General features: G+C 43.9%; 2 protein-coding genes across 17 annotated transcripts in view; one reads left to right on the top strand and one right to left on the bottom strand.

The window, feature by feature from the left end:
• Positions 1-19,684, bottom strand: part of TMEM204 (transmembrane protein 204) — a 47,243-nt gene extending 27,559 nt beyond the window's left edge. The window contains exon 1 of the mRNA XM_061599974.1: positions 18,586-19,684. Within this exon, the coding sequence (XP_061455958.1) occupies positions 18,586-18,865 (280 nt within the window). The 5' untranslated portion in view covers positions 18,866-19,684. The remainder of the gene's footprint in view (positions 1-18,585) is intronic.
• IFT140 (intraflagellar transport 140) overlaps positions 1-24,661 on the top strand; it is a 122,867-nt gene that overhangs the window by 67,190 nt on the left and 31,016 nt on the right. The window lies entirely within an intron of this gene.

Here is a 24,661-nt window from a genome sequence, read left to right as displayed (position 1 = left end):
TGTTATTGCCATCTATCCCTCGTGGAGGGTATATAAACAAGCAGGTTGAAATGACCTGGAAACTAGTGGTTGCAAGAAAAAGAGATTATTAGTGCTCAGAGAAGAAGAGCTTACAGCTGCTGTTGCTGCGGGTTTATTATCTCTACCTCTTTCTTTTTTAGGAAGGAATTGTTTTAAAGAGTAGACCTGCCTGAATACCTGCCTGAACGACGGAAGCCTACATTGGGGCATGTGTTTAGGAAGTGATGGGGGAAGGGTGGACGGCCAATATATATCGAGGCTGGGCGGCAGAAGCTGGTGGAAAGCTAGGGACAGGTCAGGTCGGGTAAGAGGAACTAGGGATAGATGCATAATATCTATCCGTCGTTCTGGACCTGTCCAGAGCTGACAGATAACTGGGGGATGCCTAGCTCCACACTCTGACCTTAGGTTGCTGTTGTGTAATGCCAGGTCTGTTGCTCAAAAGACATCTCTCATCCATGATATGATATTGGATGAGAGCGCAGACCTGGCATGCATTACGGAAACTTGGCTGGATGAGGCTGCTGCTCCTATCTTGGCGGCCATGTGCCCAGCTGGGTTCTCGTATGCACAGCAGCCAAGGGTCGGGAGTCGGAGAGGGGGAGTGACGGTTATTTACCGAAGCTCCTTGATTCTCACCAGACCCCCTCTCTGTAAGACCAAGATGGCTGAGTGTATGTACTGGAGGTTGGGCCCAAAGGGCAGTCTAGGGATTCTGCTCGTGTACCGTCCCCCCCGCTGCATGACGGACTCCCTGGCCGAGGTCCTGGGGGTGGTCTCGGATGTGCGAGTGCAGTCCCCAAACCTTTTGGTACTGGGGGAATTCAGTCTGCATTCCGAGACCACCCTCGCTGGAGCACCTCGGGACTTTATGGAAACCATGGCTTCCTGGGAACTGCACCATATTCCAATGGGGCCCACCCATGTAGCCGGTCATGCACTCGACCTAGTATTTGTCTCGGGAGAGGAGGGGAGTGATCTGAAAATTGGGGATATGTCCATCAACCCCTTGTCATGGTCAGATCATTATCTGGTGAAGATTGATATTTCGACGCCACAAACCCTCCTTGGGGGGGGAGGACCCATTAAGATGGTCCGCCCCAGGCGTCTGATGGATCCAAATAGATTCCTGAATGCGCTTGGGGATTCATTGGAGCAGGCACACAACCACTCGGCTGAGGCCCCGGTGGAGGGGTGGAATACCGCAATCACCAGGGCATTAGACCGGGTGGCTCCGAAACGCCCTCTCCCCCTGAAAAGACCTCAGACAGCACTGTGGTTTACCCCACGGTTGCGAACTCTGAGGCGGGAGGTGAGACGTCTAGAGTGCTGGTGGCGGAAGTCTCGCTCTGACGTCGATCAAACACAGGTTAGAGTAGCTGCGGCAACCTACCATGTGGCAATAAGGGCAACAAAAAAAGATTTTTATGCTGCCTCTATTGCATCCGCAGAGTGCTGTCCCAGGAGACTGTTCCAAGTGGTCTGGAGCCTGGTCGGTCCAGTTGCTCCGGAACTGATGGAACATAATAAGGTCTCCTGTGATGAATTTGCAAAACACTTTGCGGAGAAAATCGATCGTATTAAGAGTGCTATTCCGTACGCTGTGGATACAGTGAGTGAGCCAGAGTAGTGCTCCGGTGATGTGGGACCGGTTCCAGCTTCTCCCTTCTGATGAAGTGGACAAGGTGCTTTCAACTCTAAAGCCAACCACCTGCTTACTCGATCCTTGCCCATCGTGGCTCCTTATGAGCTGTAAAGATAGACTGGGTGAGAGGATCAGGATGGTGGTTAACACATCGCTCGAAGAGGGAATAATGCCATCAGCACTTAAGGAGGCAATAATAAAACCTATTTTAAAGAAACCCTCCTTGGATCCTCATGATCTTAACAACTTTCGCCCAGTCTCAAACTTGCCATTCTTAGGCAAGACGATTGAGCGGGTGGTGGCGAAACAGTTGCAAGCACACTTGAAGGAAGCGGATTACCTAGATCCATTTCAATCGGGTTTCAGGCCTGGGCATGGGACTGAAACAGCCTTGGTCGCCTTGGCAGATGATATGAGGAGGGCATGGGAAAGGAACGAAGGTACCTTCCTTGTCCTCCTTGATCTCTCAGCGGCTTTTGATACAGTTGACCACGGTATCCTTTTGGACCACCTGAAGAGGCTGGGCATAGGAGGCACTGTATTACAGTGGTTCCGGTCCTTCCTCTCTGGTAGGTACTAAAGAGTAGCACTGGAGGAGGAGGTTTCAGATCCGTGGCTTCTCACTTGTGGGGTGCCACAGGGTTCTATCCTCTCCCCGATGCTATTCAACATCTATGTAAAGCCGCTGGGAGCAATCATCAGGAGATTTGGGCTGCAGTGTCGTCAATATGCAGATGACACGCAGCTCTATCTCTCATTTAAATCTTCACTGAGGTTGGCTGTAGAAACCATGTCCAAGTGCCTGGACTCGGTGAGTGACTGGATGGGAAGGAACAAGCTGAAGCTGAATCCTGACAAAACTGAGGTACTGTTTGTGGGAGACAAGGGAAGGCTGGGGGATGTGGACCTGATGTTCAATGGGGTACGATTGCCCCTAAAGGACCAGGTCCGCAGCCTGGGGGTCATTCTTGACTCCCAGCTGTCCATGGAGGCTCAAGTCTCGGCTGTGAGCAGGGCAGCGCTGTATCAACTGCATCTGATACGGAGGCTGCGCCCCTACCTTCCCAACCATTTGCTCCCGCCGGTAGTACATGCCCTGGTCACCTCTTGCCTAGACTACTGTAATGTGCTCTATGTGGGGTTACCCTTGAAAACGGTCCGGAAATTGCAACTGGTACAGAATGCGGCGGCTCATATGATCAAAGGTAGCCGCCGACAAGATCATATTACTCCAGTTTTAAAGGAGTTACATTGGTTACCGGTTGTTTACCGGGCCCAGTTCAAGGTGTTGGTTTTGACCTTTAAAACCCTATACGGTTTGGGCCCAGTTTATCTGAAGGAGCGCCTCCAGCACCGTCAGGGATGCCGCTCGACAAGATCAGCCTCTCAAGACCTTCTCTCGATCCCACCGGCTAAATCAGCTAGGCTGGTGAGGACCAGAGAGAGGGCTTTCTCAATATTGGCCCCCACCCTATGGAACTCCCTCCCAAATGATCTCCGACATGCCCCCTCTATGATGAGCTTCCGCCGGACTTTAAAGACTTGGCTCTTCAGGCAGGCTTTTGGGATGGGTTGAAACTTTTACTGTATGTTTTAAAATTTTTAATGCTTATGGTATGCTTAATGTCTAATGTATTATTCTGTTTTGTACGTCGCTGAGAGTAATAAATGGGCGACTAATAAATCCAAGAATAAATAAATAAATAAATAAAATAAAGCAGACAAAAGCAGACCTTTGATGTACTTTCAGAAGTCAATAGCACTGGTTAGGAAGGAGCTATAGATTTCCAAGATGTGAAATACTGGAGTACCACTTTGATTTCTGGTAGATAAGTTCCTGAATTTTCTAAAGATATTTTATCTCCACATTGTCTTTGAAATAGGTCAATTTTCATTATATCTTACTATCATAGCTAGTATGCAAACTTGGAAATGTTTATTCCTCATCTGCGTCTCTGCATTATATAATATTCTTGAATTAAGGACTGTTTTGCCCATTTATGATTTCCTTTTGGTTTTGTTGTAACCTTTATAGTATCCATGAACCTACAAATAATGGCCTAGTTACCGTTGGAAACCCTATTTTTCCTTGGGACTTTTATAAGCTCTACACAATTGCGGGTGGCATTTCCAGTAATCATTCGCATCTCAACCTATTGTTCAGTGTTGTCATGCTGACAAAAGTATTTCAGGGGGCCCACCTTCTTGTTTTGGAATGTTTTAATCTGTTGTATCTCCTGCTTTTAAAACTTGATTGTTGATGGGTTTCCCATATGTAATGTTATGTTGTTGACGAATCCCTGATTCCTCTTGTATCAAACATTTTGGAAGTAAGATCCAGATCAGACTGCCTAACTCCCTCATCAGTATTTCCATGCAATGGGTTCTGATGCTGTTTATTAGTATTAAAACGCTAATATTCTGATGATGCACAGCTCTGTCCCTCCATTCCATCAGAATTAGGAGATGCTGTGAAGGTGTTGGACTGGTGCCTTTAAGCAGGGATTGGATGGGTGCCAATAAACAGAGGATGATAAGACATGCCGTGGGTGGGCAATTTGGAAATTAGGTGGACAGCCTGTTCTGGGAAAGGGTTGCACTGCTACTGAAAGAACAGTAAGGAATACCCTTTGTTTCCAATCTACCCTTGGTTTCTAGTCTGTCAGTGAGTCCCAAGTGGCTTCTGTGGCTAGGAGTGCTTTTGCCCAGCTTAGGCTGGTTTTCCAACTACAGCTGTTTCTGGACCAGGACATCCTGGCCTCAGTTCATGCTCTAGTGACCTCCTGTCTAGACTACTGCAATGTACTTTACATGGGGTTGCCCTGAAGACAATCTGGAAAATGCAGCTAGTGCAGAATGTGCCTGCTAGGTTTCTAAGTGGGGCAGCTTGATGGGATCATGTGTCACTGATCCTGAAAGTGCTGGACTGGTTGCCAGGGAGCTTACTGGGTCAAATTCAAGGTCTTAGTGCTCGTGTTCAAACCCTAAATGGCTTGGGAGACAAGTATCTAAAAGAGCGACTACCCCAGTATCAATAATCTCAGACCTTACAACTGACTGGGGAATTAACCTTATTTTTTATTAATGTATGTTATTTGTCATGCGTTACTGATCAACAGTTGGTCCATCCTCTACTACATCCCTCCTTTATCTGACATTTGGATGTACTTTGCAATATTTCTCCGGATGTGCTCCATTTCTTAGTTACTCTGGCATATTACAAGAAACCGTCAACCTGACAGTATAAGGCATTCAGTTACTGGTGTTTTACTCTTTTGTTGTTTGCTGTCCTTGGCTCTTTTGGAAATAAGGATAGGACAGCAATATTTTTTTACAACTTTTTGCTCTGTTGTACCTTCAGTTAGTTCCCACCCCCATTGTTTTATATTGCTGTCTTATCCTATAAAGTTTTGTGTATCTCCTTAATCTTATTCTATTTTATCTCTTGAATGTCAAGTATATATTGTCATATGATAGAATGTTTTATGGTGTGAACAGCATTGTGGTATTTGAAAGGGAAGGCAAGTAAAAATATTTTAAATAAATAAAGTTAACTGTATTTTGGCAGCATTTCAACAGTAGGAGAAATGAACATCAAAAGCTTGACCAGCACTTCTGCAATAGTTTTCTCTACCTACTGGATAGCTCCAAAATACACACAAAAATGCCCAGAGCAGTTTTGGAAGTGATTTCAAAGGTTGTTGATTTCTTAAAGTACATGAAAGACAGAGCACATCCTCGTATCCCCTCATATAGTGCTTAAAAAAGCAAAACAGAAAACACCACCAGGTTGTATTTCCCTCTGGACAATTCCCTGCCAGTCAATACATTGTGAGTGAAATTGACCGAATGTTGCTTGCAAATCTAGTTTAGTCAGTTTCATGGCTGCCCTTATTACTTTAAAGGAATTTGGGAAGGTGCTGCAATACAATTAGTATTGGAAGCTGTTGAAGTGGAATTAGGTTTGCTTCCAGACAGGTGTTTATTGCAAGGTCAGTGTTTCCCATGCATCCAAGATTTTTGCCACGTCCAGACAACATCATTGCCATCAAAATGCCAGGCCATATTTCCCCCCCATTTAATCTGGATTAACCTTTTCCTGGGGAAATCCAATAAATTAAAAAACAAGCAAACAAACTGTTCCCACTGCAATATCTCAACAACCCATCCACACTTCAAACCATTCTTTGGGGTCAGCCTACCACTCCCAGCAAACAACTTTTCATCAACTGCAGTGTCATTCAGAAGCTAGGGCTGGCCAGTAAGGTATACTTCCCCCATTTTACTTCTTAGAAGATACAGCTGTGCTTTGAGGAGTCACACCCATGTCTTAAGAAGCATGAGAATGCAGTATCAGAAGGGCAATACATTCGTTTATTTTGAAAAGGAGACACTTGCAAGGCAAGCTTCCAGGCATTGTTCCAGAGTTTCGAAATCTTCTCTCTGAAATCCACATGAGTATTTCTCTTTCAACATCTTTCTAGCATTCCTCAAGGCATTCTCTTGGCAGATTAGTTTAAGAAAACTCAATTAGACACAGCCTGAAGAATATTGTCACGAATGAAGACATCATTTCACACAACACTTACTGATCCTCTGTGGGGACAGGCACCATTAGTCCCCCTCAAACATGACATCGGACAGCCACCTTCCTAGTCTAGCTCTGCCTACGGATTGCTGTGATGCTACATCTGTCGGATATGCTTTAACTTGGATTCCTGCATTGAGCAGGGGGTTGGACTCGATGGCCTTATAGGTCTCTTCCAATTCTGCTATTCTGTTATTCCAGTTCTTTTAGTGAACCTTTAGTGAAGGGACCACCTAATTGCTGAATAGCAGAGTGTAATGGGCCAAGTTGACACTCACGTTATAGGCGGTCAGGTTCGGCAATGGTGTTGCTTGTTGAACCACCACTGTAGGAGACAAAGTAAATTGCCTTCTGTGAGCCTTTCTGCTGCAGGCTAATTGTAATTCAAGTGAGTGAATTCTCATTTTAAAGCCCCTTATGTTACCCCAGTGATGTGGGAGCAGCTGCAGCATGGGACATTCTTGTGCCACTACGGTAATATGAGAAGTCCTAGGGCATGTTGGAAGGGCCCATGGTGCAGCCAGCTTCACCCTTCCCAGAAAAGCTGGTGCAACTCTGGCAAGAGCCAGTGTGATGTCATGATTACACTGTTGGGCTAGGATTGGGAAAACCTAGGTTCAAAACCCCGCTCAGCCATTAATTTTACTGGGAGACCTTGGCCCAGGCACTGTCTCTCAACCTAATCCACCTCACAGGGTTGTTGTGAGGAGAAAATGTGGAGGGGGAGAGCCATGTATGCTACTTTGAGTTCCTGGGAGGAAAAGAGGGATACAAATGTACTAATAAAATAAGAGGAGGTGGAGGTGGAGCAGGAGAGGAAGCCCCCACCGCCGAGGAGCGAACCCGGAGCGAAGAGATGCCCCTGTGGTGACAATAGCATGGAGCAACTATGGGGTGGTGGTGGACAAGAATGGAGGGAGAAAGGAGCTGGAGGACACAGAGGCAGCGGCAGAATGGACATGAAGAACTGGAGCGGCAATAAAATCTGCACCAGCAGTTGGAATTTCCAGGCGGCTGGGAAAGAGGGCTTGTCATCACTGCCCTCCTTAGCATTTCCCTGTTGCTGCTGTTGGTCTCTTCTGGAGGAGATAAAAGGCAGCCAACTGTAAGTCATCTAGCTGGTGAGAGGACCCTTCCACTCTGAACTGTATTCAAAACAGGCTGCTGAGGCTCCTTCAAGTGCAGCAAGATGAGGACCTGAAGCTCTATTGCCTGTTAGCTCTCTGTTTGCTTTGTACTTAGGTTTGTCTAGATTATTTCTATCGTAATACTGAATGTTTGCTAAATCGTTTTTGTCCTTTTTGAATGCATTGGTTGCTTTGTAAACTGACTTCTTTCCCCTGCCTCAGTGTTTTGTATTTTGATATTTTGAATGTTTGTTGTAAGCCGCTTTGGGCACAGCACACTGTGGAAAGGCGGCATATAAATACACTCAAACAAACAAACAAACAAACAAACAAACAAACAAACAAGAGGAAGAGCCACAGTGTGAGCTTTTCCTACCTGTGCTATAGTTTTTCATATTTTCAGTGCTGACAACATAACATAACGTTGCATTTTGCCTACTTCCCTCAGCGGTGAGAAATTCGAGAGGTAGCTTGATACGGGTTTTGGTTTCCTTTAGATGAGAGAACACAGGAGACTTAGAGCATCTTTGTAAGGTTTGCTGTATTTTCAAATATACAAAGGGAGCATAAGTGGAGGCAAACAGTTGGCCTTCCCACAAGGCAACAGGTCTGCTACCCCCAGAATCCTGCACCTCCAAGATGCTTTCAGACTTCAGCTAGCTCACTGCTTCTTTCTGCCTCTTTCTGTTTAAACCTTCCAACTGTTATGTCTACACACATGCACACACGCAGAGCTGATTCTCTTTGCTGTACAGTGGTCACCTTTTCTAAGGTCTAATGCCTGTCTCATTCATGCACACAATGATTGCCACTATCTCACAAGCATTAGCCCCCACAGAGGAAACAGCAACCAGCCACTATGGCTGCCAATTAACTACCGTGCTACGTTCAAGTTGTAAAAAGCCCTATACAGCTTGGGACCAGGATACCTGAAAGATCATCTCGTCTCACCCCTTATAAATCCAGTCAGTCACTGTGCTCTGCAGGTAAGAGCCTCCTGCCAATACCATCTCCCTAGGACATGGGTTCTCAACAAGGGGGGAATTCCCCCCTGGGGGGAATTTTAGGGTTCCAGGGGGGGGTAATTGGGACCACTATTCAGCAAAGTGTGATGTCCTGTAGATTATGTACAATCTGTAAAATTGTAGTTTGTTTTTAATTTAATCTGCGACATTCAATAAAATTTATTGAATGTCACAGATTAAAATTGATTCTTGAACATGCAGCATTATTTTCATTTGCAAAATTAAATTATTATTTAAAGACCAGAAAGTGCTCCAAGAAATTCTGTTATAATATAAACTAAGAAATTTTTCTCTCACAAGAAACACCACCGTCACTCGCGAAACGTCAACACGCTATGAGAGACTATCTTGGGAAGGGGGGAATTATATTCTGAACAATGGTGAAAGGGGGGAATGGAGCAAAAAAAGGTTGAGAACCACTGCCCTAGGAGGTCCATTCTGCACAATGTAGGAATCAGGCCTTTAATGCCAACGCACCTACCCTTTGGAATCCCCTCCCCTTAAAAATTGGACACTGAAGACCTTCCTCTTCCAGCAGAACTTTTAAGTAGAGATCTTTCCCAGACTGCATCTTCTTTGGAATTATTTTTAAGATGGTAGTGTTTTAAAGATGTTTTTATTGTTTTGATCGCTTGTTGTTTGCTGCACTGGGTTCCCTTGGGAGGAAGGGTGGGATAGAATTGTAATAAATAAATAAATAATACTGGCCTAACTAAACTATAGGGTGCCAGAAGGTGTAACAGTAAGAAGGGAGCCTTGGATCAGAACTACATGTTAGAGGTAGGGATGTTTGAACAATAGGATTTCTGTGAATTATGTTACAAACTGACCTGATCTGCAACTTCCAGACTTATGTGTGACCAGAATGTAATTTTCCTTTGGATTTTGGACTTCTAAATTTTGTAATATAGTTCTCAACTCAAAAAACCCCCACACCAAATGTACCAAACTGCTGAAGTACCTTGGGCAGCTTCTTGACCTTGGACTAAAACTCAGGGAGGATTCCACTGCCCCAGTGACATGGAGCCACCACCCACCACAGCGCAGAATGCTTGCTTTGTGTGGCAGCTGTGTATCACCCGTAACATCTAATTCCAATTCAAACCTTATCTTGTACAGCAAATGTAGTTCTTATCTAATTAGGCTTGTGCAGCCTCATTCTGTGCATGTTTACATCATAAGTAAAAACACCAATGCATTTATTAGGCTTACTTCCATGGAAATGTGCAAAGGATTGCAACCACAAAGCAGAAATCAATTAGGTCTGGTGGATGGTGCACTCAAGTACCAAAACCATCTCAGATTCTCATTTCCTCCATCATTATCGAAAAGTAGACCATGGCAGGTACAGTTAATTTAATTGTGATGCTTATGAACACAGGCTTTATTTGGTTAAGTTAAATGACATCCCCAGGGACGTTAGTGCTCTGTAAATGTATGACAGTCAGATTAGACAGTATTATGCTGTTTTCTGAAATAATTAAATAAAAATGATCTCATTTAGAAATCTAATTAGGCTAGGGCTTTAACCATACATCTTTATCTTCTTACTTGCTCTTTCAGTGGCTGAAATTGTTTCAAAACTTGAAAACTGAGTGGTGAAGTATTTGCCAAAATGTTACTTTTGGATAGAACTTGTTGGGTTTTTGATACACTCTGTTACTATTTTGAGACAACATGCATTTGTAGAGCAAAATTTGTTTCAAACACCAATTTAGTATGATTGTCAACAGGCCTGTCTGATTGTGACACTTCCCTCTCTTGGCTGCCCCCCTGTATTTGAGCCTCAGAGATACGAATTGGAGAAGTTTGGATTTGTATGTCTTTGTATACCAGTGAGAAGCTGCTCCTGACAATCAAACATGTATCATTTTTTGAAGGGAGAAATTAATTTGCTGAGTTTGGGGTCAGAAGAGTTTGTACGTAAAGTAGATTTCAGCTGCCTTGAAATGTTTGGCTGAAGCTGTACTTGGCAAGGAACTTTGCATTTGTGAAGGGAGGTGATGTTTATTCTTAGCTCTTTTCATGAAGAAGATTGGGAAGCTGTCTCCATGTAGTACAAACAATGTGTTCTGAGAGGGGGGGAAAGTGTGTGTGCGCGTGCACGCACGTGTTATGTGCCTTCAAGTCAGTTACGACTTATGGCAACCCTATGAATCAGCGACCTCCAACAGCATCTGTCATAAACCACCCTGTTCAGATCTTGTGAGTTCATGTCTGTGGCTTCCTTTATGGAATCAATCCATCTCTTGTTTGGTCTTCCTCTTTTTCTACTCCCTTATGTTTTTCCCAGCATTATTGTCTTTTCTAGTGGGCTGTGTTAATTTCTTGCCGTACTGTTATGTACAGGAATGTTGCTTTAGGTCATTTTTGGTAGAAGGAAAGAACAAGGGGAGGATTGTTTAGGTGGCAGTCTTGTGTTTTTCAGTGGCTGAAAGGCTATGATGACTTAATCTCTCTCTCTCTCTCTCTCTCTCTCTCTCATATGCACATGTGTCTACACCCCTCCCCTTAGATGTGCAACTGGAAGAGCTTACATGCAGGGCTAAGCTAGATGAGACACTGGATGTGTTTTTGTAGTTCAGTATAGCTACAGGGGCTCCCAAATCAGATAATGGAAGTGGCATTGTGGGAGGGGGGGTGTTATCCTACCTCCCCCCACTATATTCGTGATCTAAATTGCCCTCCCTCAACTACAGTTTGCCCCATGGAGAAAAACAAAGCTGCGCTGTACACATCGCGTAACTCCCACATACCATGGACACGGAGACATGGATGCTGTGCATAACCCACTCCCCCACCAAAAAAAACCCCACTGCCCAACTTGCATGTTCTAATATTTAGAATAACAATAAGGAGCACGTTGGGAGTTGTTAAGACATCCTTCCTCACCACTGTTCTTTTGAACAGACCAGCATCCCAGATCCTATCAATGGAGACGATTGTGTCTTAAAGTGCCTCAGATTGTTAGGATGTTATAGTGTGGCAGAATCTGTAGGCAACCAGATTTGTTGGACACAATGGCAGATCATATATAAGTCAAGCTGATGTGCTTGAATGTGGGTTTGCATCACTGGGACCCTGTCCGTTTCATCCTTATTGGTCTGGGCTCAAATACTACTGGGGTCTCAAGAATGTAGCCTGCCATCTTAGCTAAACTCTATTTTTGGTATCTTCTGGGTTTTGCCTGGCTGTTTTCCAAGGAGAAATATCAGAGACGTGGCTAGTGAGCCCTGGGATTGTCTGGTTTGCTGCCTCTGTAAACATTTCCCAGTTTCTCATTCCCACACAGAGACATGGCTCCGGCCTTACCCCCCCCCCCATATTTCATAGTTAAAATGTATTTGTGTAAATCATACACTGTGGATAGACAGGTGTTTATATTTAGCGCTCATGGAAGTCACGTAGTCACTCATAGTATTGGGCCACTCCCCTTTTCTAGACATGCTTGACCCTAAGAGCTATAATAAGGAAACAGCTTCATTTCTCCTTGCCTGTCTTTGGGAAACAAGCTTTACATCACTCGCCTCTTTCCTGTGTCTTCGACCTTCCTGAGAATCTTCCAAGTCCCCTGCTTCCGCACCCCTCCTTTAATTTCCTTTCTACCCTTGAAATTGCCACAAGTACTGCTAAGGCGGTAGACTATGCAATGCCTAAATAGGATTCCTTTGTAAGTACAGCCAGTGCCATCTCTCTTTCTGTGTATAGCACTCATCATAATAGTGTCTATGCAACATGGTCCCTGGGCAGCAACAACTCATTCATTAACCACCACAATTGCTGTTGGACAAAGAAACCCACATCTCATTCAAGATCTCCAGTGCCAAGTGCTTTCTAAAAGAAAGAAAGAAAATCTAGTGGGATATAGGTAACTCTTCAGAGTAGGAACAAGGAGTTGTTTGGCACTGGGGACCTTTAACGGGCTGTAGTATTTTGTTAACATTCCAATCCAGAGAAATCATACCAGGCCAAGTTCAAGGTTCTAGTTTTGGTGTACAAAGCCCTATACAGCTTGGGACCAGGATACCTGAAAGACTATCTTACCCCTTATATACCTAGTCACTGCTCTCTGCAGGTGAGGGCCTCCTGCAGATACCATCTTATCAGGAGGTCCATTCCACACAACATAGGAAGTGGACCTTTAGCGTAGTGGCACCTACCCTTTGCAATTCCCTCCCCATAAATATTAGACAGGTGCCGTCTCTGTTATCTTATCGGATAAGAGAAAAATAAACTCATTTGAAATGTGGTGTTGGAGGAGAGCTTTGCACATACCATGGACTGCAAAAAAGACAAATAATTGGGTGTTAGAACAAATTAAACCAGAACTATCACTAGAAGCTAAAATGATGAAACTGAGGTTATCATACTTTGGACACATCATGAGAAGACATGATTCACTAGAAAAGACAAGAATGCTGGGAAAAACAGAAGGGAGTAGAAAAAGAGAAAGGCCAAACAAGAGATGGATTAATTCCATAAAGGAAGTCACAGACCTAAACTTGCAAGATCTGAACAGGGTGGTTCACAACAGATGCTATTGGAGGTCGCTAATTCATAGGGTCACCATAAGTCATAATCGACTTGAAGGCACATAACAACAATAAAATTGTTGTACCACTATATTTTTGACATTTTTGATGGACTGCCTTCAAGTCGATTCCAACTTATGGTGACCCTATGAAGAGGGTTTTCATGGCAAGCGGCATTCAGAGGGGGTTTACCATTGCCTTCCTTTGAGGCCGAGAGGCAGTGACTGGCCCAAGGTCACCCAGTGACCTTAATGGCTATGTGGGGATTCAAACCCTGGTCTCCCAGGTCATAGTCCAACACTCTAACCACTATGCCACACTGGCTCTCTACCACTATATTAGAAAGTTCTTGGTCATTCTGTCCCACAGTGGCACCCAAGGTTGCATACGACATAGATTAACTTGGGTTGCATTTTATTTGGGTTTGCATAATTTGACTGTTTTGTTGCCCAGGTTTTGATTTTCTCTAGCACAAAATAGCTACCGATCAGACTAGAAGTCAATTGTTCGGTTCCTGTACATATTTACACTTGATGAGTGTCAATGTAGAGGTCTATTGAACATGTGTTGTGTGCCAAAGCTTATCAAACCAATCTGCACCACCTCATGGGCTTTTTTTTGCAGCATCTGCTTTTTGACGCATAAGGTTTCTGAGAGTGCTGGGGCAGTGTCAGTGCCAGATCATCTTGCCCACCCTGTTCTAGTTTTCAGATGCAAAAAATGTACTTTGTGATTCCTCCTCCCACTTCCTGCCATACATTAAGTAGCAGACCTGGCTTGGTTGTTGTAGTTTTTGCTCAACATTGGTAGCTGGCACAGTAAATGAAACTGCCCCATTGAAGAGACAGTTAAAATAAGGAAAGGCAAAAGGAAGAATAGGGAAGCTGTGGCCCTCCAGATAGCATTGGACTACATATCATCCGTGACCATTGCCCATGCTTGCTGGGCCTGATGGGAATTGTACTCCAGCAATATCTGGAGGGCCAAAATCCATTTGGGCTTATATAAGTTAGAAAAACCGTGACCCAAGAGGAATATGATAGAACAGGAATGGGGAACCTCAGGCCTGGGGGCCGAATGCAGCCCTCCAAACCTCTCTCTCTGGCCCTCAGAACTCTGCCCAGGCCACACTCCACTGTCCTTGCTTCACACCCAAAGTGTTTTTGTCTTCTTGAATTCTGATAGTGCCTCTTGCTTGTCTGGGTGGAGGACAGAGAGAGGTGTGTGAGTGTATGTAGAAACTGGTCCACTGTACAAAGATAAACTTTACATGCATTGGTCCGCTCACTTTTGCCTCTGTCCCCATCTACCACCGGCATGTGGCCCTCAGAACATTGCTCAGAAGGGAACGGGTCCCTCAGCCTGAGAAAGCTGCTCCACTCCTTTGGTAGAAGCTTTGCATAGTCCCCCGTGGTGTTAGAACTTGTGGTTACTCAGTGAAATTGCTTGGCTGTGGATTCAAAACAGGCAAAAAGAAGGTTTGTCTGCACAAAACACCGAATATAGAATTCACTAGCACAAGATGTGGCGATGGCCGCTGGCTTAGATGACTTTAAAAGGGGATCAGGAAAACTCACTGAAGAAGAGCCTTATTGACAGCTATTAGCCATGATAACTAAATGGAACCTCCAAGTTCAGAGGCAGTTTGCCAGTAAATGCTAGTTGCTGGGAAAATAACAGAGGAGAGGGCTCTTTCCCTCGTCCTGCTTGTGGGCTTCTTAGAGGCATTGGGTTGGCCACTGTGAAAAACAGGATGCTGGATCAGGTAGCCCCTTGATCCAGCAGAGTACCTCATATATTCTTAAAATCATTATGTTCCCTGTTCAGTCCAAGTGCATCAACCCAACCACTTCTTGCCCCAAGCATTTTCATGCTTCAGTTGCTTTGCTCTGTTATTGCAAGAGGAACTGTCTCCTCCAGTTATTTCTTGGGAGTGAAGCTGGGCTGGGTTGGCTGGCTGTAGATGCATTGTATGGCAAAGACACACAAGCTCCCAAACAACAGAGACAATTCTTGAGTTACACTGCAGACGTAGTTTAACACAGGAATTGGAGCATAGCTCTGTGCCAGTTCATCTGCAGATCTTTCTGCAGGAAGCCATGGGTCATGGTTGGATGGCTTTGTTCAAACCTAAAAACCACATCAGCAAAAAAATAGTTACAGTGATGTATGTGTCTCTGCCAGCATAAGAGCTAGAAATGTTATTTCTAAAAAGTATGAAACCCAGACTTCTCAGTATTGTAACAAGAACCTGTGATCATGAGCAACACTGGCCACCTTACCATTGTTCCAGTCTGCACTATACATTTAAAGCAGTATCATACCACTTTAAACAGTTATGGCTTCCCCAAAAGAATCCTGGGAACTGTACTTTTTGCTGAAAGTTGTTAGGAGGCTGCTGTTCCCTTCATAGAGCTACAATCCCCAGAGTTCCCTGGGAAGAAGGGTTGATGGTTAAACCACATTGGCGATTGTATTGTATCTCTGTGAGGGGAATAGGAGGTCTCCTAACAACTCTCAGCACCCTTAACAAACTACATTCCACAGGATAATTAAATGTATAGGGCAGATGGGACTTAGGACCACTAAGCTGATGGCGTTTAACTCACTGCATTATGATTGGCAACTGCTCATGGGAGTGTTCTTCTATGAGATGAGAATCTTGTATACAGCCTCTTCATCTTGGGCTAAAATATAACCTGGGCCAGGCAAAGCTGTTGTGAGAATCAGCCAAGGCTGGTGACAGCATCTACTTTGTCACAAACAAGCAGATGTTGGGGCAGTGCCTGTTCAGAGGAGGGGAAAGAAGTTATCCCAGGGCAAGTCTCTGGATGCTCTGCAGCTGATAGACTCCCATGCTATTTGCATTTTTCCTCTGCAACCCGTTGTGTTGTCAAAGAAACAAAGCACGTTTTATCCAGTCCACCCCACTGGCTTAACCATTCAGTAAGATTTACATGAACAAAACAGAAATGGAACATGAGTCAGATGCAGCGTTTCACTTTTTTAGCAATTCCACAATCACATCTCACAAGTTGGATTTGGGCACAGAATTCAGCATCTTAAGAATGAGAGCTTTCTTTCTATTGATACTTGCAGTGCATGAGGGGTTGTCATCAAGATCACAGCTAGGAAGGGAAGAATGCTGCTGCCCCAATGGAAATCACCCTTGCACCTTGACTTTTATTTTTTTAGTCATCTTCAGTGGCAGCAAGCCATTCAATTAACATAATGTATAGTTAGAAACTTAGTTTTTTTTCTGTTTTTTTTTCTTTTGAAAAATAAGTTTCTAGTCCTTACAGGTTATTTGTAGGAAATATCTGATCAAATCTCAAAAACTGGGGGCAGGTGGGTGCTGGGCCAGTTTTCCAGTACTCGGGCAGAAATGCATGCAGACTTGTATAACTTATTCTAATCATAGCATTCAGCTTTTCCTGGGACAGAATTTGCAGTTATTTTGATGCAGAGTTGTGAAAGGGGGAGGGAGGGAGAAAGAGAGTGCAGTGTGAGCACGAGTTTGTTTCTTTTTCACAGCCTGCTGCATTGAATTTGCTTACTTTCCATTTGCCCTACTCTGAATGTCGAGGCACAGTGAAGCATACATGATCCTGAGCAGCGTCACTTTCTCAAAAACACTTTGGGTGATACACAACTGAATCAATGATTTATGGCTTGTTTTTCTCACACTTTTACATTTTGGAATAAATTCTGACTCATATGAGCACCAATACGTGGCAGCAATTGAAACAGAGCTCAACTGGCAAGAGTGAAATCTGTGTAAATTGGTTGGGTTGTATCAGATAAGGGCTCCTCTAGATGAGCAATTTATTGTGGATTCATCCTGATTTGTTTCTCCAAAGCTTACGTGAAGGATAAATTATGTCCGACCATTCATTTGGATTTGTTTGTGGGGAGGTTACATGACAATGAGCAGTCACCCTGCATTCATGCTGGTTTGTCTGCAGGGTGTTTATACATCTTCCCATTAATCATTCCTTCATCCCAACACTTTTCAATGCATTTCCATGTCACTTTCCAAACTGCAGTAGGACTTTTTCTTTTTCAAAAGTGGACTTGTTGCAGTAGGGCAATGGCTATTTGAGAAGAGACCACAGCTCAGAGGTAGAGACGGGGGAGAAATTCGATTCAGTTAGCGTTTAAAGACAAGTCTGCCAGGTTCATACTTTCCAAAATATCATGTGAACCAAAACATAGCTGCTCTTTGAAATTTGCTTATCCAGATTTTGTGATGCAGTTCTCCAACCAACCAACGTTACGACAATGCTTATGTTAGGGAAAATACATAAAAATGAATCTGTTAGTGAAAATAACATACACAAGTCCATATACTATTTGCAAAAGATGTGTAAATTAGCCAAAAATGCATACAAGAATGTGTTTATTGGAAGAAATTCACCTAAAATGTTGATGAATTTTTCATTTTTTAAAAATCGCAGGTTAGTGTGGAAATGTGCAGAAATGAATTTAATTAAGATTGGAACAATGAAAAACTGGGAGAACCCGAAACTGACCACTCCTTCCATCCCCACTCAGAGGTAGAGCTCATGCTTTTCATGCGGAAGATCCCAGGTGCTTTCCTTGGCATTGCCAGTTAAAAGGATTTGGTAGGAGGTAATGGGGAAATCCCTCTGCCTGGGACCTTGGAGAGCCGCTGCTAATCAGAGCAGACAGTACTCAGCTAGATGGACAAACAGCCTGGCCTGGTATAAGGCAGGTTCTTGCTCCATTTGATTTGGCCCGGCCATAAGACTTTTTTAGCCGGATCATCTTGCACCCTCTCTGAATGCTTGCTTATCCCTCTCCACACCTTGCAAAGTATTGCCACCTAGTGAACTGGAAATAACACGACAAAGGGTAAAATAGCATATGACACAGCGTGTGGTTTTGCTCCATCTTCCTTTTTTAAAAGAAATAAGCTGCAACCATTGAGGCTGCAATCTGCAGCAGAAGACCCACGCACAGGGAGAAAGGGGCTGCTGCTTAACCCTTTCCCTTCTGACAGCTTTTCTACTGAAATTGTCCCCCTTAGCTGTGCTTTTCTCCAGAGGGGAAAACATATAACATGCAGGTGGGCAGGAAGCCTTCTGTCACATTGATGATACTGCTGGTGCCTTATCCCTAGCTCAAGGTTGAGGGTGGGGCCTGCAGCCTAAGGGGTTTTTTTGCCTCTGTGCTATCCTCTTACCCATGCCATTCCTGCCTTTTACATCAGCCAGCCTAGTTGAAGCAGTTAGCAGCAAAGACATGAAAGAGAGCTTCTGGTCAAATTGGAGTTGTGCCTGTTCACCAGGGTGCATGCTTTGGACTGGGTTTAGACTTGATTTTGACTTTCATGCTGTCTCCCAAAATTCCCAATTGGTGCCTCCCCCTTCTCCCCAGAGATGGTGTGTAATTGTTCTGACCCAAACCAGCTATTTTTTCCCTAGTCTTTTGTTTTTTAACTTAATTGGGTTCTGAGCCTCAATAGATACTGAAAATCCACAGGCTCTCTGAGATGCACAGCCCTTTCCAGGTAAAGCCATGAGATGGCAAGTGCCTCAGAGTCGGGTTTCACCATGAGTCAAGTGACACATCAACATCTCTATGTAACACAAGATAGACAGTGATGATGAGAATCAAGACTTACGTTTCACAGTGCTACGAGATTCTTGGAACCCAGCTGGCTCCGAACCCCAGCCCAAGGATTCACATTCACGCTCCGCCCCTTGCCCATGCCTGGCACCTGTGCCCATACCTCCTCTTCCCTTCTCTGCCAGCCAGCACATCTTCCACAACCCCACACTGCGTTTACGCCCGTCCTCCAAGGTCTGATACACCCAGTTGGGGGTAAAGGCAGCGGCGTTGTTGAGAATAAGTGAGACCAGAGCTACCAACACAGCTGTGGCTACCAGTTTCTGGACAGTCATATCTGACTGTCATCAACTGCTGGCAGCCTCTCTTTGTAGAAGATCCAAGAGTCCCAGTCAGCTACAGTACATTGAATTAAGACTGCAGATGGAAGGCAGGCACAGGATGATGTTATGAATGGCTAGAGAACATCACCATTCATTCTCAAAGTCAGTTGCTCGGGTGTTTCTGATCGCATAAAGAATGGCTAGGCAGAAAGAAGGAGAAATCCATAGAAAAAGTGTGGAAGCAAGGGTTCCAGAATGCTGTCTTTTCCAAGTGGCGCCTTATCCACCTTCTTGCACTTTGAGCAGAGCCAAGCTGGTGAAGAGCTGAAAGACAAGGAGGTTCATTCTTTTTGCCAACTCTGCAAAAAGTTGCGTTCTTGGACAGCGGAGGCTAAAATGCCTGCAAATGGTTCCTCTTGCCTCAACCTTCTGGAGCACAGCTGTGAGAGGAGACTGAGATCTGCATAGGAGTCAGGCAGCAAGCGCTCTCAAATTGGTTTATAGCCGCCCAAATTCAGAACATCCCACAAATGCAGTAGAATTTCATTCTGGACGCCAAGACAAATTCTGAGCAAAAATGCACACTTATCCCCAAGGAGCCCTGGAAGGCTAGTGTATTCCAAGGAAATCTGTTCTGCTGCCCCTGTTCTTCTACAAATGTCAGAGACGTGCAAGGCAGAAGCAGGAAAGCAGAACCTCTGCTGCAAGGAAGTTTTTTCCTCCTATCTCTCAATAGAGAGGAAATGGATGTTTTTGTGGCTGTTTTTGGTGAGCCTCAGGGCGTAGCCGACTGCAACAAACAGAGCCACTGCCACCGTAGTCAGATGTGAACAGGATGTGTTTCCTGAAAGGAAAAGACTAAGGGAGACTTCTAAAGTCCCAGTCTCTCTCTCTCTCTCTCTCTCTCTCTCCCCCCACTCTCCCCTGCCTCCCACCTCATTCCAGTGTCCTCCTCCCTCTCTGCTTCCCAGAAAAATGTAACCAATTCCATGATATTGTATTAGGAGGATTATTTTATACAAGTATTACATGACAGGGCTGCCTTTATGTGCCAGATTCAGTTGTGATGGGGCTTGCGCCAAACATGAATCTCAATTGGAAAAAGCAGGGCTTTTCAAGGACCAAAGGTATCCAGACCTCTTCCCTACAAAAAATCAAACTCTCAGATCCTGGCTAGTGAAAGCAAGAAGTTTGGAGAGGCTTTTAAAAATCTTGTTTGTTGATAGGGAAAACAATCAGAATTACTTGGGCAAAATTTGTCACTTGGTGGTTGCTCATGTAGTGCCTGTCTTCCAAAGACAATTTTAACATCACACCATTCTGATGTGCACATTATAAAAGGCAATCATTCCATGTTTAGGACAATGACTGACCATGTTGATGTTAAAGATAATCAAGCAACTCTCTCCCCATTCTGTATATTCTTTTAATACTACAGCTCCTGCCTTTATTTGTAAAGATTTATTTTATTTTAAATTATAGCTTGCCTTTGAAGATGGCTAATGACCAAAATTTGAAATTATCCAATCAAAGCATAACAGTAAAACTAAGTAAAAAGCCATAAAATAGTCATAAAAACAGACCGCGGGGATTAAAAGAATAAAAGCAGAAACATATATAAAGCAAAATTAAAACAGTGATAGAGGCATCCAGTAAAACCTGAGCAATTAGAGCAACAAATAAATCAAGACTCAACAAGTGCTCCCTGTTCTTTGTCAGATCTGCTCTGTACATAGTACCTAATACACTGGTAGCACTTAATCAGTGATAGAGAATCTGTTGCCCTCCAATAGTTGTTAGACTCTAACTTCCATCAGCCCCAGCCACTGTGGCTAGTATTCAGGATGATATGGGTTGTAGCTAGGGATGGACAAATTTGTCAATTTTGGTTTCCCTCTGTTCCTTTTTTCAGTTCTCCACATTTCTGCATGAGTTTTTGATTTGTTTTTTAAAAAATAAGTCCTTATGGAAATTCACCAAGCATTTTAGTGCAAATTTCTCCAAATATGCACATTTTTGTATGCAATGTAGCCTGATATACACATTTTCGCGGACAACGTCTCCTAATGCATTTTATATGTTATTTTCACAAATATATTCATTTTTATGCACAATTTTGACTAAGATAAACATTTTTGTACACATTATTTGGTTGGAGAACTACATCACAAAATTCAGAGCAGTGCGAATTTCAAAGGATAGCTATGTTTTTGGTTCGCATATTGTTTTGGAAAGTGCAAATTAGGTTGACTTTTGAACTGAACCTAATTTTTCCCCATTTCTAATTGTAGCCAAGCTACATCTGGAGGGCCACAGGTTCCCCACCACTGCCGTATATAAATGTTAAAATAAGAATATGCAGCTTGAAATCACCAAGTTCAGCTTTTATGATTTTTAAGTTCAGTGTCTTTCTTCCGTTTTTGTATTTTTTTTTGTTTTAGTGTGTGTTACAGTAAATCCAAACAGATGTGATAAATACCTTTTTTTAAAAAAACTTGTAGATGTTTTCAGTTTTCCTTGGGAAACAATACCACCTAATGTACATCCTTTTCCTTTATAAAAATCACACCAAAAAAGAGCATACTGTCCGTAGGCAGTGGACTGGGCTTGGAAAGGGGTGAAGTTTCTGCAGTGGCCAGGGGGGCTTTTGCACATTTGAGATTAGTGCGCCAACTGCGCCCGTTCCTTGACCTGTCCGATCTGGCCACGGTGACACATGCCTTAGTCACATCCCGTTTAGATTACTGTAACGCGCTCTACGTGGGGCTGCCTCTGAAGACTGCTCGGAAACTTCAGCTGGTACAACGTGCTGCAGCCAGAATGTTAACTGGGGCTGATTACAGGGACCATACAACTCCCCTGTTAAAAAAGCTCCACTGGCTGCCAGTTTGTTTCCAGACACAATTCAAAGTGCTGGTGCTGACCTATAAAGCCCTACATGACTTGGGTCCAGGCTATTTGTCAGACTGCATTGCCCTCTATGTGCCTGCCCGGGCCCTGAGATCCTCAGGAGAGGCCCGTCTTTCAATACCTTCATCCGCACAAGTACAACTAGTGAGGATACGAGATAGGGCCTTCTCGGTGGCTGCCCCTAGGCTTTGGAATTCCCTCCCTAAGGAGATAAGAATGGCCTCTTCCCTGCAGTCCTTTCGTCAACAGGTAAAAACTTTCTTATTTCAGCAAGCCTTTGATTCCGAAGGCGGCTAAGGATAGGCCCAAAAGGAGGTTATATTGTTCTGGCTTGTTTATTTTTTAATTATTCTGATTTTATGAGTATAGTTTTTAATTATCAGAAACAGTTTAATGCTATTTTAAATTAGAGTTCATTTTTTAATTATATCTGTCTATATTTATTTATTTATGTATTATATGCTTTTAACTTTGGTAGGTTTTAATTGTATCTGTTTTTTATCTGGAAGCCGCCGTGAGTTCCAATTTGGAAAAACAGCGAGGTATAAATAAAGTTAATAATAATAATAATAATAATAAGTCTATGCCACACAACTGTCGTGGCTGGTGCCTGTTTAGGACTGGTGGGGCAGATGGCAGGGAGCCCAAACAGTAGGTGGAGTCAGAGCCAATGACAGGCAGAGCCAACCAATTCTGGTTTTTCCCCATCGTCTTTTGTTCTCAGCTCTACAAGGGCAACACTGAGCGTAAGGAGGAGGAAGCTGATAGCCAGGACCACCCCCTAGACTACATGTAAGTAAGAAGGCAGGCAGGTGCTGGTTGGGTGAGGGCAGATTGAGGTTGGTGGGGCAGTGCCCTGCTAGCCCCAGTGGGCAGCCTCCACTGGTGCCATGATAGTTAAACTGGCATGAAACCGATACAACTTTGTGACATTGATACAGCCTAGTCTGCCTCTATCTGCTTTGAACCTGCAGCACTAAAAGGGTGAACAGCAAAAAAACCTGTTATAAGACCTGTCTTTTTCCATATGTACAATCTATGAGAATCATTACCTATTCTTGTGGGTGTTTTTAGAGACTTTACTCCATTAAGTTGATTGAGACCACCAGGTGCCACAGAACTGTGATGACATTTGCAAGAGGTGGAAGCAAGCTCCTGCACATAATTTCCGGCAGTCGTTCATGTGCTCCAAGCAGACCATAGCAACCCACAGTGGAAGGTGCTTAGTAGGGACTTGGGCATCCCTTCCGCTTCTACTTTTGAAAGCGTAAGCAGGAGGGAGAAGGGGCCAGCTGGGAACAGTGCTTACCCTCTTCCAGGCCCCATATTTTGCGTTGTTTCTGTTTCTGTTTTTGTTTTTTAATTCAGGAAACCTTAAGGTCCATTTCAGTTATATAGTCCTTCAGTATGGCTCCCATCCTGCTGGGGACCTGACAGGATGAGACTTTTCCTTCTCTAGTTCCTGTCTCCTCCTGTGGAGGGAAACAGGTGGGGTGGAGTGGACCACGTTGTTTGTACTGTTCCACTTTAGAGCTCTTTACACATTTAGTGGTGTTTTTTTTAATGCACACACTGAAATTAGTCATCAGGCCTTTCTGGATGCTGTGATTTACCTGGGGGTGGGGGCTGTTTGCAACCATTACTCAGGCACGGCCAGACCAGCAAGTGCTCCCAATGCACGGGGAAACTGTTCATCACCATTCAAACGACTAACTGAGCTTGCTGGTAAATGACAATCCTTGGCTTGTTCCTTTTACCAGTTGGCAAGCATTGGCCCAGTTGATGCTTTCCATGACATCACTATCAAGCATGTCACAAGGCTATCCACAGTTTACCCACAACATATTTTTAATACCCCTCCAGTTTCCAATGGTCTCTGCCTCCCCTTTTTTTACTATTATGTTTTCTTATAGATTTGGAGGCTGTGCGCTAACCTGTTTAGTGTTGGAACATACGTCTTCCTCAAAAGCTCAGTTCTCCTCTTCCCCATCTCCCATCTGTGCAGGAAGGCAATGAAGCTATCCGCGTTCATTTTAATTCAATGGGAAGTGACATTTGCAGGTGCTATCATGGGCTTGTTGCCTTCCATGGAGAAGGTGTCTTTGCTCTGAAAGATCCATAGTTACACATGCAAGAAAGGTTGTAGTTTCAGTGGTGGAGCTAGGTGACCAATGGCTTGACTTAGTATAAGCCAACAACATATGTTCATATATGAACAGCTCAAGATTTTTTTGAGTTAAAGAAAGGAACATTGAACATAGCCCTTGCTAAATTAAGTTATAGTCTTTAGTTTTCACATCCAGTACATACCTTGTTTTTATGACTCTTGAGTCTCTAAAGTACTGCAGTGTACCCAGTGTTAGATATCTTCTGCACCTGATGAGAGCTGCCATTCCAGAATGTAATTCAGCACGCCCCCTTTTCTTCAGTCTTTAGTCCACTTTCCATTCTAAAAAGCATCTCCATTATGTCAGTGAGAGAGCCAGTGTGGCGTAGTGGTTAAAGTGTTGGAATACAACCTGGGAGACCAGGGTTTGAACCCCCACACAGCCATGAAGCTCAGTGGGTGACATTGGGCCAGTCACTGCCTCTCAGCCTCAGAGGAAGGCAATGGTAAAACACCTCTGAATAGCGCTTACCATGAAAACACTATTCATAGGGTCGCCATAAGCCAGAATCAACTTGAAGGCAGTCCATTTCCATTTCATTATGTCAGTGGGATATTTTGTGGACAAAGTGCACAATCTCCCTCACTTCTAGGTGATAGGCTCCTTCAGGAGGAAAGTGGGATATAAATTCTAATTCTAATAATCTGTCATTTTGATCTGAATGGATGAAATACAAAAAAAAGAGAAAAAGCAAATGAGAAGAAATATGCTAAATCTGAAATTGTCATAG

This window comes from Rhineura floridana, chromosome 17 (genome assembly GCF_030035675.1).
Source record: "Rhineura floridana isolate rRhiFlo1 chromosome 17, rRhiFlo1.hap2, whole genome shotgun sequence".
Lineage (NCBI taxonomy): Eukaryota > Metazoa > Chordata > Lepidosauria > Squamata > Rhineuridae > Rhineura > Rhineura floridana.
The sequence above is the reverse complement of the archived record's forward strand: the minus strand, read 5'-3'. Positions and strand labels throughout refer to the sequence as shown.